The sequence below is a fragment of the Phaseolus vulgaris genome, chromosome 1, assembly GCF_000499845.2.
Source record: "Phaseolus vulgaris cultivar G19833 chromosome 1, P. vulgaris v2.0, whole genome shotgun sequence".
In the NCBI taxonomy this organism is placed as follows: Eukaryota; Viridiplantae; Streptophyta; class Magnoliopsida; order Fabales; family Fabaceae; genus Phaseolus; species Phaseolus vulgaris.
This window is the reverse complement of record NC_023759.2, coordinates 43,081,249-43,098,712: the sequence shown is the minus strand read 5'-3', so window position 1 is coordinate 43,098,712 and position 17,464 is coordinate 43,081,249. Positions and strand designations below refer to the sequence as shown.

At 28.5% G+C, this 17,464-nt stretch overlaps 1 protein-coding gene across 2 annotated transcripts; it reads right to left on the bottom strand.

The window, feature by feature from the left end:
- Positions 1-9,933: 9,933 nt before the first annotated feature.
- Positions 9,934-12,847, bottom strand: LOC137814422 (AP2-like ethylene-responsive transcription factor TOE3). Of its 2 annotated transcripts, none has more exons than XM_068617158.1 (10): positions 12,116-12,847; positions 12,006-12,031; positions 11,900-11,930; positions 11,713-11,800; positions 11,467-11,612; positions 11,242-11,301; positions 10,994-11,097; positions 10,748-10,890; positions 10,493-10,606; positions 9,934-10,398 (listed from the first exon to the last, which is right to left on the bottom strand). In XM_068617158.1, exons 1-10 carry the CDS (start codon positions 12,544-12,546, stop codon positions 10,147-10,149), a joined length of 1,395 nt encoding a protein of 464 aa, XP_068473259.1. In that variant the 5' UTR covers positions 12,547-12,847; the 3' UTR covers positions 9,934-10,146. The 2 variants fall into 2 exon arrangements, with proteins under 2 accessions (XP_068473259.1, XP_068473260.1); XM_068617159.1 differs by having other exon boundaries at positions 11,242-11,286.
- Positions 12,848-17,464: the final 4,617 nt, after the last annotated feature.

Below are 17,464 nucleotides of genomic sequence, written 5' to 3'. Positions count from 1 at the left end.
CATTTTGCAAATTCCGTAGAAGTAAAGATTTGAGTTGTTTTCATAAACTCTCTTTCTAAACTCAATTTTATCCCAAATTTAAGTTTATAAACTTTTAAGAGCAGATGTTAAAGGTTTATAACTTATTTTACGAAAATCATAGTAATTAAATTTAAAGATAAAAATAAATAATTACTATATTAATTAAATTAAATATTAATTTAAAAATTATTTATATCTAAAGTGATTTTTTTATTAATAAATAATTTATATTATTAATAAAAAGTTATAAAATAGTTTTTATTATTAATAAAAATTTATAAAATAATTTCTATGTATCTAAGTTAACTATATAAGTTTTAACGACTAATATTTTAGATTCTAAATTAATTTTTTAAAAAACTAATAGAGATAAATTTAGAATATAAAGTAGTAAATAGTTAAAACCTTGATAAATAGTTTAATTTAAATTTTTTTTATAAATTTTTATTAATAATAGAAATTACTTTAAATATTAATAGTCTTTTTAGTTTATAAAATTATATCTAATTTAATCAAATAGTAATTAATTATTTTAATTTTTAAAATTAGTTTATTTATATTTAATGATTTTCTTGTAATGTTATGGGTAGTTTATAAAAAGTTGCTAAATAAAAAAAAGAATGATTTATTAAAAATCAATATTAATTATATAGTTTGTTAGTAATTACTTATTTAATTACTTGTTAAAATATTATTAATTGATTGAGATATTATAATGGAAAAGACAGTTAATAAATTATATATGAAAATTAGGTAAACCTAAACCATGCAATATATAACTGTAATAATGGAAGTAAAACAATAATGTATAATGAATTTGTGTGGTGCGAAGCCAACGTCCTTTCGTACGCTTCTGGGTGCATGCTGATGATGATGCTGTTACTGATGCTGTTGCTGTGCAATATGGCAGCAGACAAAACCTGCTTCCTCATACCACTTGAGTACTACTCCCATCTATCTTTTTCTTCTCTCCTTGTGCCCCAAAAAAATAAATAAATACAACTTCCAAAAGGGAATTGTGCGAGTTTACTTCAACATTATCACAGTACTGGATTCTAATTTTCTCCGAAAGTCTTTCGAAAACGATAGATATGGACCAAGTTAGCGGATATTTAGAGAGAGAAATAGACAGAGAATAGAGGATTATAAATATGATAAATAATTATGATGCATCATTCAAGGAAAATGAAAATTTGAAATATCTAAAAACGTTGTTATATTCAAACTCTTTGGTGAGGATTCAGGATAATAGAAATGGTTACAGGAATCTAAATATGGTTATCGGAGAGGGCAGAATGTTATAAATGAATCAAATCTAGATTCTTGGTGGTGGAGAGATATCAGCCAGATATGCGGGAGAAATTTAAATAAGTGGTTTAATATAAATAGAGATTGGAGGGTAGGAAACAAAATTATGTTCGGGATTGATAGATGGATAGAGAATGATTTTTTACTCTAGATTATTGTAAACACTAAAAAAAAAAATATATATTTATTAGCATGAGTCAAAAAAAGAGACTAGCTATAATAAAAGGACGTAAAGATATAGTTATCATTAAATTTTGAAAGTTAATATGTTCGATATAAAAATAGTGGCGAGTCTGTGAGACACAAGTGATGTGTTTTTTTGCGTAGGTCTATCCTACATGCTCTTCACACAAAATTTTATTTTATATTGTTTATTTAAATAAGTGTGGACTTAACCTACATGTTGGCCATATAATTTTTAAACAAGTGTGAACTTAGCCTACATGTTACTCATACAAAATTATATTTTATATTGTTTATTCAAATAAGCATGGACTTAGTCAACGGATTGATCACACAATTTTGAAACAAACGTGAGCTTAACCTTCATAATTTTATTACATATTTATATATATATATATATATATATATATATATATTATGTTTGCGGGGACTTAACCTACAAAATTTTAAATTATTATTATTATTTATTATTTATAATTTCAATTGTGACTATTTGACCTACACAAATTATTTTATTTTTTTTAGTTTATGTCCATATAACTCACGCTTACCCACGTTTTATTTTTTAATTTTTAATAATAAAGGCTTAGTTTTTTTTTATCAGCAATAAAAAATCAATAAATGAGAACCACTTCAGGGGTGGTCCAACCCTTTTACAAACACACATACAATTTAACTCCTAACTCGACACCCCTGAAGTAAACACTATTTAGGCTTAGTAAACACTATTTAGGATTCTTAGCATCATCTTTACTTTCTTTTTCATCTAATTTTATTTTTTGGTATAATGAAACAAAGAGGATATAACTGAACAATATGATTTATGGAATGAGAATCAATGGTTATAACACATGACGTGGAGAAGAGAGTGGTTCCAATAAAAATAATATGAATCTTTTAATGTTTTTATGGATGAGCTAAAAACTATATCAATATTAGCTAAAATTTGTAGGATTTCAAAATTTTCTGAATCTGTCATCTTTATAGGTTTCTTCTATAAATTTATGCTGTGTTTATCAAGTATCGAAAAGAAGTGTTTGACTGTTTAAATTTAATGTTAGAGCTATTATCACCGATAAATATCTGAAACTCACACAGTACCAATGGTAAAACCCAATGGTTAAAAGTAGGAATCACTTTACAGCTTGAATAAAGGCAAAACACATATGTAACAAGTCAGTGACTGCAGAAAAACATTACATGCAGAAGTTGAAACGTGGAAGATAAGTCGAAGGATGCAGTAGGCATGCATGCATGGTGGTAGCACCAACATTGGTGATATATATACAATTTTGACAGTTCAAGGGTCATGTTTGTGTTGAAAGGGAGAGAGAATAGAAGAGATAGGGATATAGTAAACTCATTAGAAGGAAAAATGGGTTATGTTTGTTTCCACATGACACGACACACATATGGTGTAGGGTGTGTCCTACATATCCAACGACAACGCATTGGACAGGACAGAGAACCCCTCTTCCACCCCAACCTTAACCCCTTCAATCTGTTTCCTTCCTGTGTGTAAAAGTAATGTGCCAAAAAAGGGCTGCAGAAAAAGATCAGGGCTACCAGCTAGGGTTTTTGAGAAAAGGAAAGGACCACTTTCTTCATTCAATTCAATTTTGAAGCTTTCGTTCACCTATGATACGGTGGTTTTTGGTTTGTTGGACATTTGTTTGTTCATGGAATCTGCATGCATATATGCTTTGCTCGATATGTTTTGAGATAGTTCTTAGTTCGTAACTTGCATGATTCTTTCATCAATGCTCAACACCTCTTGAGCCGCAAGGTGCCGTACTGATCATAAACCTGTTTTAGATTTTGCTTCTTTTTCATGTTCCAGATACTTGAAATATAAGATTTGTCTGAGTGAAGAATAGACTATATATATATATTTGATTCATCAACTTTAGGTTAAACTATTATTAACTAAGATATGCAATTACTCTCATCTAAGTTTTAATTTTTATACGAAAAAAGTTGTAACTAGACATGCAGAAAAAACTGAAGGTTTGTCTGATTGTGATTAATACCAGAAAATGTTGTTCTTTTACTGTGTAAATTCATTACAAATATTCATGCAGTGATAAACCACTATAGGGAGTGATATTCTTTATAAATAGAACTTTATTTTGAGTCTAACTTGAAATATGCAGGTGATTTTATAAGATTCAATAATAGGTAATCTGAGTCTAATGTAAGTAACTGAAATAAATCTGATAGTTTCTTAAAATTGTTCAATTCTATACAATTGATCTGCAAAGAGTTATTTTTTATTTATACATTATATTTTGGTAGTATTTTTAGATTATTAAAACTTATATTTGAATTAAAAAATAATAAATTTTAATGCAGAATACAAATTTTAAATTAAGACAATTTATAAAGACGAGACGAAGTCTTGTTCAAATTTGGTTTATCCAAACTAAAATTTTGCATAGTTATATCATTCTAAAATTGGACTTATCTATAGATATTAAATAAGTAAGGTTTAATAAAAAGATGTAAATATTTATAAACATACATATACACAAGTGTTTATAAAATCTGATGGTATTTTGTAGTTGTGATATGTATGTGGTTCATTCGTAAAGAAAGGAACAATTTATTTATTCTTGTGTGTTAAAAAGAACAAAAATAGTTTTTTGAGATGGTTTAGTGTAACTACCTATTTTTGTTTAAAAAATAGTAAAAAAATTATGTCAAAAAATTAAAATAAATTAAATATAGATTTAGTTATGATTACAATTTCTTAAATATTTCATAAAACTTTATCATCTTTACATTTGATTTTTTTCATAATTATTATTTATTTTTTTCCTTTAAATAAAAGAATCTCTTCCTTTCAATCTTACAGACATCTAGTATACAATTTCACACTATTTAAATAAAGATAATTTAGTTTAGATAAAAAAAAAAAATTATTAAAAATTTAATGAAAAAAAATACATTACTTTTAGTATTAAATTTCATGAAATAAATCATAATCACATGAATATTAAAATAGAATAGTAAATAATAATAATAATAAACACGTAAATTAATAGAAAATCATGACCACAAATAAATATAAATATATATATATATATGAAAAAAGTAAAAATTATCGAAAATCAATTTTAAAGACAAAAAATAATGAATGACCACAAATAAATATAAATAAATATATATATATATATATGAAAAAAGTAAAAATTATCGAAAATCAATTTTAAAGACAAAAAATAATAAATTACTATGATGACTAAATTAAAAATATTTTAGAGACTATATAAATTTTTAATTTTTAAATTAATTTTTATTATTATTAAATAATTTTTAAATTAATATCTAATTAACAAGTTTTTAATTTAGAATCTAAATTCATGTACTAACCATTCTCGTATCTACATTTGCTTAATTTTAAAAAAATCAATTAGAATGGGATAGAATTCTAAACCGTGTTTGCAAATACAAATCTACTTGTCAAAATCATTCCTAATATTAAAATATCAAATTATATTATATCTGTGTATATTTATTCGTGTGAAAGAAAGCATAAACTTACATAGTAAATTTCAGTTAATATTTGGAAAAGATGATAATTTATTATTAGATGCCAGTGTAAACAAATATTTGCAGTTTTAGGTGTGTAAAATATTTTGTCTTTCAAATATAGTTTCTATAGTAAGATCCATGAATAAAAAAATATTAAACAGAATATATAATAATAATAATACTTTTAACAAAATTATTTAAAAAAACAGTTGGGGAGAAAGCAGAAGGGTTTCCAATTTAAATGGGATGAGAAGTCTTGTCAATGTAAGAGATGAAAGATTATTTCATTAATGTGTATCAGGATTTTTCTCTTTCTTTTGTTTGTTTATTTTGAATTGCACATTAACAACACTAGAATAAAAATGATGATGATGATGACCTAGGAGGAGGCCAACAGAAGGTATAATGACCTAACCTTACTGTGGAATATATTAAAATCTCACATTTCTTCTGTTTTACTGAATAAACTAAACACAATCATAACAAATTTTGGAATTGACTTTTCTTACCATGTTTGCTTTTTTTTTTATTTCTTTATTTCAAGATCGACTATTTGTTTCAAACTAGGATGTTTTTCAATGTTTTTATTAGTATAATAATAATAATATAAAAAATAATTAAAATCTAATATTAATAATAAATAGAATTGTTAATTTTAATAAAATCATATCACTTCTCACTCATTTTTATTATTTTCTATTTAATGTAAACAGTTTCACTTCCCAATTTATTATTATTGTTTTGTACAACTCTTAGGTTTGCCTGTTTCCTAGGTCAAAAAATGTGCAAATGACAATAAAAAAAAAAGTACGTATATGGAAAAGAAAACTAATTAATACAGAAAGCTGAGATTATACTTTACATTTAACATTCGGTATAAACAAGAAAATTTTCACACAAAAAATTATATAGATATATATAATAATTATTATGTCAAGGTATAATTAATTTTTGTACTGTTATTTGAATCCTTTCATTTAAAAAATAGTTTCCATTTTTATTGTTTTTTCCACTCATTTATTTTTTTTAAAACAAAACACCAAGAAAGTGTTACTTACTTTTGTAATGGGTGTCTTCAATCTCTAATATTGAAATGCATACAAAATCACAAATTTAGATCAATGGGTTAAAATTTACAAACAATTATCACTTGTTTCAATGTTGATTACCAACTATGATTAAAAGGTTGACCTTTTAAATTTTAAATTTCTTATTACTGCTTCCAGAAGACACTAATAAACATTTTTCACAAATGTGAATCAATATTTTACACCATATCAGTTTAATTTATTTAACCAGAGATTTATTTTTCTAGTAAATTGCTTTATGTTATTCCAAGGGAAATTCTGTCCCTCTCCAGCATTTTGTCAAAAGAAGCCGTGCACTGGGATGGTTGTCTAGAAAAGAAAACCTTTGACTACGCCACTCGACTTAGAATAGGAAACATTCAAGATGGTAAAAAAGTGTTGTCTTTTATAAAATTTTAGGGTTTACTGTTAGAATTTAGGGTTTATGAATGGTAAAAAAATGATCATCTAATAACCTAGATTGATTCATGTAAGATTGTATTCTGCAAGTATTCTAACTGTAGTATTTTAGTTTAATAAAAGACATTGTAGTATGAATAAATAGATATGAAAAAGCATGGAATGGAATGAATGTAATGGTGTAATTATGGAGTGTGGTGTAAAATGAAAGTGAAGCAGTGATTGATTGTTGTTGGGTTGTGGAGGATGTTTAGGTAAAAAAGGAGATTTGTAATTATGGAGAGGGATAATGATGTGAGAGATGGATGTGAATGAACAAGTTGAAACATAGGAACAGGAATAGGAATAGGAATAGGAATAGGAGAGAGGTGAAGAAGAAAGTTACTTACAGTGTGGGATTAGCCTATTCATTGTGAAGGTTGGAGTTTGGAGAGAAAGGACAGAGAGAGAGAGTGAGTGACAGAAAGAGAGAGAGAGAAGGTACGGAATTGATAGGTGAGCTACTGTGTGGGGCTGGCAGAATAATCAACTTTTTACTATTCACATTTAGAAACAAACCATATAGAAAGTACAGAGGGAGAGAAGCTTTTTTCATGGTGTGTTGTTCATAATGTATTGAAGATGAATTGAAGATGTGGGAGTGTGTCGTAATCGGAAGTAAGGCCCTGCCAAAAGCCGGCGAATGCGGAATTACTCTAATCTAAAGGAAAGGGACGGGACACGGCCAGCCCCTATTTCAACACGTGGCCGCAATTTTATCACACCCTCTCAATACAAATCATTTTCAATATAGTACCTCTTGTCCTTTTGGCATCTCCCTTCCTTTTTTTTTTCTTTTCTTTCTATCTATTCTAATTTTTTATTTTTTTTTTGTTCTACACTCAAAGAAACCCTTAACAGGGGAATTCACATCTTTATCTCAATTTAAATTTCTTATTTGTGATTACTTACTGCATCTGAATTGAAGTCCATATACACTCTTCTTCTAAGCAATTCATTTATTTGGTTATTCAAACTACTGGCACATGGGTTTTATTAATGATTCAAATTTATTTTGTAATTAACTATTATAAGGTTTTATTTATAATTTTAATTTCATTTTTAATTAACATTTAATAGTAAATAAGTTTTACTTATCACATAAGATTATTTAGGGTGTAATAAGTAAAAAATATATATATTTTATGTAGAAAGAGGTTAACCAACTTATTGTGATAATCCGTCCTAAATCTCTCTTGGTTAACACATAAATAGAATCATGTAATAAAAGCTAGTATTTTTTATTAATTAGTACAATTGCTATAAAAGCTAGATATAATAAACAAAATTAGTAAATCTAATGCGCATGTAATTAACATCTTATTTTCTTTGAATTCAGAAAAAAATAAATTATTTTTATGCATACTATTTGTGAAAATTGACTTTGTAAATTTTTTTGTTAAGGTTACTAAATCGTTTAATAATTCAAGAACGTTTGGTGGCACAAGACGCAGTGCGTTGTTGTTTTTGTAAGTGTAAGTGTGTTTTTCTTCAGAGTATATGATGGTATCAAATTATTTCCTCTACATCAGATTGTAACTTTTTCTGTGTGTTATTAGAGAGTCTGTGTGTGTTATTAGAGAGTTTGTCTGCTTGATATCTTCAACTTACTTATTAGAACATCATGACTTCTTCACTTGTTTAAATGTGATTTAGGAGTTAGTTATAATAGTTATTTATTATATTAACAATTATAAGCGAGAGTTGAAAGAAAAATTGATGAGTTGTAATATTTATTTTATAATAATTTTTTAATCGAAAATATAAATTAAAGTTTATTAGTATTTTAATTGAACCACGCTAATTTTATGTGTGTTTTTTGTTTCACTCTTTATCAACCATCTTATAGACTATTTTGTTATTGTTTAATTTGTTTGTGTTGATAGAGGAAAGAGTAAATTTGTTTGAACTATTCTAACAATATTAACAAAGATATTCTTATAATTTATTAGTATTAAAATTTTTATCATCATATTAGCATTAATTATGAAACTCACGCTTCCTACAAATTATCTGCTTCTAAATTTATCTTAATTTATAGGTATCACATTTGAAACACAATGAAACTCACGCTTCCTACAAATTATCTCCTTCTAAATTTATCTTAATTTATAGGTATCACATTTGAAACACAATGAAACTCACGCTTCCTATAAATTATTCTGAATTTTTCTCCATGATTTGAAACACAATGAAACTCACGCTTCCTACAAATAATCTCTAAAATCTTTTATATTTACTTTTTCTCTTCTAATTGGTATTTGGATTCCATGATTTGCATGTATTCGATTAAAATATAAGTAATTTATTTAAGTTGATTATATTGTATTTGTTTTAATACGAAGTTGGTGTCAAACTGCTAACTGCTAAAACGAAGAGTTGTTCATTTATGTACAATTTTATATCTTAGTCGAATCATCTTTAAAATAATTTTTATTTTTTTATTTTTTATTTTTATAAAAAGTATTAAATTAGTATTCGTCACTTCAAATCTTACACAATATTTTTGCCATTCAAAATCTTTCCCACGGTAAATAGCATTCTCTCCTTCCTTCCTTCCTAATGTCAATGACCAATTTAATTATGGAATTCAAGCTTATATCTGCTTTTCTTCTCCCTTGAATCAAAGTGAATTTTTTTTATAAATTATGGATATTAATGACATTTTGACTTTTTTACATAAAAGAGTCGCAACATAAAGATGCATCAACTGTTAAAAAAAATAGTGAAATATTGGAAAGCGTGTTTGTCTGGTTTACGTTAACATTATTATAAAATATTGTAAGCGTCGGCAATGATGCATAGGCAGTTTGGTTAGCTGTTATAACATGTTTCATTATCTTCTTGGACAGTGTTTCCGTACTCTCTGACAATGATGCTTATTACGCAATACTATAGATTTTTGTTTGAAGGGTAAAAATAAAGAAAAATGTTAAAGAAGCATGAATTCATATCATAATAAAAATAATAAAGCACATGGGAATGAAATGAAATGGGTCAGAAAGTGATTTGGACGTTGTACCGTGCGCACAAAACCATTGTATAAACTTCGACCTAGGATAGGGGAGGAATCATTAGCAAAGACCATAAGACAGCTTTGTTCTTCCTTAAATATAAAGAATAACCATGAGATAGGATTCAAGCCAAAAATTGTGAATAGTGTTATGTCGGCAATAATAAACACTGCACAGTAGCGAATAACTAACGGAAGCAAGAAAAATTCAAAAATCATGCCCACAAATACGGATTGAACCTAGTATGCTCTCAATTTTGTACGATTTCGGTCTCTTCAAAGATCACCATCATCTTTTCAAGTATTTTCAAGATAGAAAGCACCTAGGTTAAATGTTGGATACCAAAGTAAATGCTAACTCATAATAGTAATAGTCTCAAATCAGTAAAAGCAGAGTTCATCATGCCTTCACGGCTTAGCATGGCATTTCTTTACATTGAAGAAAATGTGTATATTAAAGGACAAATAGTAATAGCTCCAGAACCAAACAATTCAATTACTACTTGTAGCTAGTCCTACTACTTTGTTGTCAACCATACGCTCTAGAACCTAGCAATACATTCAGCTACCGATGAAGAAAGGGGATATAGTGCTCGAGTTAGTGATTGATGGTGGAAAATGTGAGTGGAGGAATGTCATGTTTGGAAAATGAATTTGAGTATCCGCAGCTGATGGTATTATTGTTGAAGGGAATCCTGATGATGCTGCAGTAGAGAATGGTGGAGTAAGACTTGCCCCGCCATAAGGACCTTGGACTTGCCATGCCCAACTAGGCATGGGACCAGCTTCCAACTTCTTCTCTATTGCTGTTTCCTGTAAAATATAAACCCAAATGACTCATCACTCAAAAGTAATATATACTCAGAAAAAACAATTTATTCCGGTCATAAAGATGTATGAGAATCACCTCGTAGATGGGAAAGAAATTGCTACCATTCCAGGTGGAAGGATGATGTCCAGATACTCTGGAGATGCCATGAGATGGCTGGACATTCAGTGATCTCGATCCAGAGTGCTCAAACTATCAAGTGAGTGAAAATATACCATCAAAGCTAAGAATGCAAACTGCCAATTCAGAAACATTCGAAAAAACAGGAGTCTAAGGAATTGCAGACTCAAATTGAATCCAACCATATGGCTATACAACACTCATCCACCTTACCATAAATCTCTTTTCGACAGGGCTATCATCCCAGCAGGGTGGAGTTTTCAAACCACTCCCGTTGCTGGGTGTGTTCTTGATTTGACTGTCAGAGTAAGAAGGGGGAGCTATGCCCAGGTTAAGATCAAGATTTTGCTTGCCATCTGAATAATGTTCGAATAAACCCATTGTCAAATGTTATGAAGCGACTGAAGAAAAAAAAAAAAAAAACCTAAAAAAAAAGCCTAGAGGATAAACAAGTGTCACCTTCATTATCAGATTGGGAAATCACCTCCCCTTCGTATATGCTGGGCTCGAAATTTGTAACTGCTTCCCTTCCATTGCATTTTATAGCAGCCCTATCATACGCTCTGGAATTATCACACAGCAAGTCAATAATAACACACTACGCGTGTGTCTGTACATATATGGAATCCAAAATGTTTTAGGAATTTAGTCCAAAATGTTTTAGGAATTTAGTCTGAGAGATATTCTGATAATACGATTGGTAAAACCTTGCAGCCTCTAATTCGCTGTCGAATAGCCCAAGATATATATACCTGCAGCAATAAACCCTGGCCAACTTTAAAATTGAATTATGATCTATCACCAACTGAACCAACCAACACAACCTCACTTAAAGTATACTAAAATCGAAAATTGATAAAAAAAAAAAAAACAAAATTGGTTAAGTATGTAAACCATCACATAATTTAACCAAAATCGATTTGTTTTCTCACTTTTTACCCAGAAACTGCCCCATACGAGCTTCCCATCGCCCGCACTTATGCAGAGTAACTCCCCTGTATTTGGAGCTTCCCCTTGAAAAACCAGTGCTCTGTCGACGCAGAATATGCACAAACTCCTCCTTCGTGAAATTACTCATCTGCACAACACAGTAATAGAAAATCAAATCCGCAATTACAAATTTCATTCAAGTTTCTTAAACAATCAACACAACAACTTCACTGTTCAGTACTCACAACCTGCTTTATATCCTCATCGTAATCGCTAACGTTGAAATTGATATCCGCATCAACCCCACGGAACTTGATCGCAGCTCGATCATAAGCCCTGAAACAAAAATAATAATAAAAAAACTGCACGAAACATTTCCACACGCTTAATCAAAACCAGAAACACCTAAGCACAGAACGATATAAATGAAATTACCTTGCCGCAGCATGCGCCGTGTCAAATCCACCTACAAAAGAAAGAAAGCGATATTGAAGAAAGTGAAGCGCATAATGTAAAACGAATTCTCTAATGGGGACCTCACCTAAGTACACTTGTTTGCCACAATCCCTGCACAAACCAAAACCACACAGCACAGCGTGTTCAGACACAGTAGCGTGTTATCACAAAGCAAAACTACCACAATCCACTAACCAAATGTGCGATTCCCATCTTCCTGTTCTGCGATAGAAAGTGACGCCGCGATACTGCGAGCTTCGTGACCTCGGTCCTCGGCGGCTCTTCTTCACCTGCGGCTGCCGCGGAGTGATCATCTGCTCCGCCGCGACACCGTGCTGATCCACCTTCGACGAGACATCCAGCCAAGCCGGCGAGACACCGGAGTCGGTCGCCGGAAAGAGCTGGATGGTGCGGACGGAGGATTCTCCAGCGGAGAAGGAGGCGCTGTTGTTGAGGATGGCGAAGTTGTAGGCGACGGTGTCGCCGTAGGAGCAGGAGTCATCGGTGTCGGCAGCATTGACGACGGAGGAACTGAAGCTTCCGGAGCTCTCCATTTGAGCGACGGAGAGCGGGGGCGTGTGGTTGTTGTCGGAGGGGGAATCGGCGTTGAGGTTAAGATCCAGCATCGCGGTGAGAGTTTGTTAGAATCTGTTAAAGAAGCGTTTAGAGGGAAAGTAAAGTTAGTTAGAAGCGGAGGTAGAGGGATGAATCTCCTACGGTAACGCCTTTACATCACTGTGAAATAGGAGACTGATCCAACCGTACAACAATAGGAAGGAGTTTCATGCAGGGAGAAGAGTGAAGAGTGATGAGTGATGAGCCATTAGGAGGTTAAAAAAACAGAAAACAGAGTGTCTTTTGCTCAATGCTTCCTTCTACTCTTTCCTTTTCTTTTCTTTTCTTTATCTTTTCTTTCATTCTCTTCTTAAACACTTACCCCACATTTATTATTTCTAGTTTTTCTTTTCCTTTTTTTCCCCCACCCTTTTCATCTTCTATTTCTTCATCAGCTTCTCCTAATTTCTCTTTCCATTATTTTTTGCTTATTTATAGAAGTTACTTGTAGTAATAAAATTAGGAGTAGAACCATAAATATTTGCATGAGAGTGACGCCTGCATCTAATTAATAAATAATTCTTTTTAATTAACCTCCATTTATTATTGTTATAGTAATTCATATTTGGGATATTTCCACACTCTGCTAAGGGCTGACAATGTCATTTACTCAGTCAACTGGCCTCTTTTTCAGTTTTGTCCTCTGTTTTTTTTACAGTAATAATTTGTATTCAAATATAATTAAACATTTTTTAATTTTCATATTCTTAAAGTTAATTTTTATATATCTATTTATTATGATGTAAAAATAAAAAATTGTCAACAGTTATATTGTAATTGCAAAATTGATTACTGTTTACGTAAAAATATTAAAACAAAAACAAATAAAAAATGAAGAAAGTATTTCATTTCGTGCTTCTTAAAAAGACACTAGTTTTCTAACATTGCATGGCACGGGGATCTTTTAACTAGTTAAAAAGTTAAATTTTGATCAAAATAAATTTTTATGTACACTCATTTATGTGAAAATAGTTTAGTAGTATTTAATATAAATGTATATACATATTATAAATAAATTTATATATTTTTGAACAAAAAAATATTGCTATACAATTTTGATAAATAAATCCTTCCTAATTGTCGTTGATTTTTTGGTGGATGATATACTTATTGTCAAATGAAAAATCCTCTAATTATTTCTGAGTTGTTTTCTTGCATGTAAATTTACATTTAACATTCTTATTGATGCTTGGAAATAATTAGCACGTATGCATCAGCTACTAATAAAATTTTATAATTTTAACTTTTTTATTGAAAAAGTAACTATATTGCAATGGAAGAGTATTTACCAAGTTTATCCAGAAAAATTACCGAGAAAATAAAATGGCAATAAAATGCTATAGAAACTATAATTAGTTTATTTTTCTAACAATTAAATGTTTTTTTTAAATGTTGACCAAAAATAAAATGTCTTTAAAAATATTGTGTAGTTATCGTTAAATATATGAAACCTTCAGAGATATAGTATCAGTAGTCCAAGTATAAGAGCTTAAACAGAATATTTACCAAAGAAAAGATAAAACAAAGCACTTGAAAAGAATACAAAAGAAATTTTCTAATTGAGGGTAACATTAGAAGTGCATTGTCCTATAAACAGTAAAATTTTGTCTTATAGCTATTCTTCCTTTTAGTACCTATAGATAGATAGATTTAGATTACAGATAGAAGAGCTAATTTTATTAAAAATAATTATTTTGTGCCAAAAAAATATTTAAAAATATTCTCAATTATATCTATTTACATTTAATTTAAATTAAGCAGGAAAAAAATCACGTAAAAAAATCATAAATAGTGAAATTATTGGTGGTAAATACTTTTATTCATAATTTATTTTTAGTTTTAAAAAGTAACTTGATGGTATGCATTATTTAATAAAAATAATGTCATTTTTATTACACTAATTTTTTAGCTAAAATTTTATATTCTTATTTTTTTAAAACAGAAACTTTGCAAGAATATAGCAATCAAATTTTTGCAAACATTATTTTTTAAAATATTATATTTTAAAAATAAATTAAACAAAATTTAAATTCTCAATAAACTGCTTTTTCCTAGCACTGTTAAATAAACTTGTAAGAAAATAGAGAGAAAATAATATGTATTTATATTTTATTAGACTATTAGAATTTGATGGCATTGTGTGTGTCTATTAATATATACATGGGAAGATAATGATAAAAAACAATTATAAGTATTTATTTAAAAACTAAATGACAATGTGACAGGAAAATCATGTAACAAAATAAAAATATATTTTACTAAAGCTTATAAACTGTTAAAAGTTTACAATTGCATGGAATGTAAAAATAAATAATATTAAAGTATACAAAAATCGAAAGTGAGTAAATTAAAATTTATTGTGCTAGATTGAGTTAATATGTCTGTAGCACAGTCTTTAGTTATTACTGGTAGAACCCAATACCTAATGCAATAAAGTTGTTTACCAAAATACATTCATTATAATTATGTTTTTTCCCTGGATAATGCATATTTATGTTTAGAAATACAGAGATAAAATTTATTAAAATGGCACCAGAAGAAGAAAGTAGGAATGACACAATATTGTAATGGGTGAGTTTGATAGACTATTTATAGGTGCACTGCACATCTAGTTTAAAGAAATCCATAAATTATCATTCTATCAGATATTTGGTGTGCACATAAGTAACAAGTAAGTTCCATTGATAATAGGTATAAGACTACACTCTTGGACCCAAATTGTCATGTCCCATGGTTTCATGCCATGTCTCCAACCAATCAACAATTCCCTAGCTAGGATTTGATCACACATAGTTAAACACCCTTAACTTCCCTACACAAATGCCAACCATTTTGGTTCACATAGTATAGAAAAACAGTTGAAGAACATCCAATAAAGATAAAACTATTTCATATTTATAATATATAAATAGATGCAAATTTTAGTTTATAAAATTTAAATTAATCTTAAAATTTACTTCTTAATATAATATCAGAATTATTAAAAATTTATTCTAATGAGATTTGATTTGATTTATCAAGTCACGTATATTAAACATGAGTTATAAATATATAGTCACATTTATTGGATATGAAGGTATGACCAATTGGTTGGGTTAGACTGACTAGATATCATGTTTAGTGAATGTGTTTAATCATTGTGTCCCCTTTATAATTTCTATTTAAAGAGATCATTGTACTTGTAATTAGTGTGCAATGAAAACCTAATAGTTACCCGTGTGGATGTTAGTTGTAATTGGCGACCGAACCACGTTAAATCTTGTATCGTTTATTTTTCTACAGTTGATTCGTGATTGTGTATTGTTTTCGCGTACGTTTTTTTCATCAACATGTACAAATTGACAAGTCTCGAACATAAGTGTATTAAAAATTTCACATCAACAAAAAATAAAAATATTTTATAATATATAATTTTATAAATTAAGTTAAATTTAAAGTTAATTTTCCAAATATCTTCCTAACTAATATTGGAAGAGCAAAAATTGTGCCCAAAAGTTTGAGCATGGTTTTGGTTCAGTCTTTAACCCTCTCTTTGCTTATACTTATTTAGTCTTTATAAAGGAAGAAAAAAAACCCAGAATTTGAGTGTTTGTACTGATTTACGCAAAAATACAAAACAAGAAAGAAAGGAAGGAAAGGAAAGATGTTACAATGACGGGTCCTCCCATCACGGAATGAAACAAAAGACAAAGACAGTTGGCAAAATAACTGTTCCTTCTCTACCTTACTGCCTACAAATTAAAGAAATATTTAATTTAATCAATTAATGTTACAATTTTTAACATTAATTACATAAAACTATCTCAATCTAGCATTTATCTAACCATTCTACAAAGGGAAAGTGAATATGTCTAATTTCAAATTGGATTTTGAAAAATTTAATACTTACATTTTAACCAATTATACGAGAAAAAACTGATATTCAAATGTATATAATTCATTAATTCATCATGTACGTATTAGAGTGACTAACCACGTGAATACGTTACTTGAAGCACGCTTCACAAAATATAATATTAAAATATATAAAGAACAAAAAAATAATTACATATTGAAATAACAGCTTCCACCGCTTTAATTATATATTTTTTATTATGTTGGCGAAAATAGTTAAATACTTACACTTTTTTTATCATATTATAATAAATAATTAAATTAAAATATTATAGTAAGAAATAAAATAAATAATTTAAATTTGTATATTTTGTGAAGTAAATTGTGTTAATATTTAGTAACTGATTTTATAAAAAGTTTTAAATTCAATCAATTAACTTGGGAATTAATTTTATCATATTAATCTAATTAATTCATTCACTATTTTTCTCTTAATATAAACAGTATCATTCTCTTCTCTTTTTTTACCTCTCTTTTAATTCAAACATCATAACTATTCATTTATTGTGGTTAAGGTTGAAATGTTTAGATTGATATAGGTTGTACAACCTTAGATTGTAGGGTGGGGGTACAACCGTAATTAGCATAACAACAAAAACATGGTCTTGAAAATGGTTACGGAGAGACTTCAGATATGAGACAAAGGTTTCGGTGGGTCAAAACTGCAAGTATCTATGCCTCTAAACTTTCTTTGTTACTGTTTACAGCTATTTATTTTGTCATAATTTTTTTTATTAATTTTTTTTATGAAAGATTAACATTTAAAAAAAAAATAAATTTTAATATCTACATTTTAATTAATGAAATTAATTTTAAAAAACACTGAATTTAGTTTTTTTTTTGTAGTTAAACTTTGTATAAATTTTTATAAATTTAAAGAAAAAAATATTAGAGGTCTAGTTTTAAAAAATGTAATTAAATTTTTAGAAATAATCATTTAATAATTATATATGATTGTTGAATTTTGAGATATCAACCTAATTAAAACGTTAAATTTTAAGATGCCAGCTTAATTAAAATATTAATTTTAAAATA

Bases quoted from the DNA above. Each gene is read 5' to 3' on its own strand.
- LOC137814422 (XM_068617158.1), bottom strand. From the start codon at position 12,546: ATGCTGGATCTTAACCTCAACGCCGATTCCCCCTCCGACAACAACCAC. The intron at 11,098-11,241 runs GTTTTACCAATC...TGATAATTCCAG, and splicing joins AGCGAATTAGAGGCTGCAAG to AGCGTATGATAGGGCTGCTA. The intron at 10,399-10,492 runs GTGATTCTCATA...TATATTTTACAG, and splicing joins ATTTCTTTCCCATCTACGAG to GAAACAGCAATAGAGAAGAA.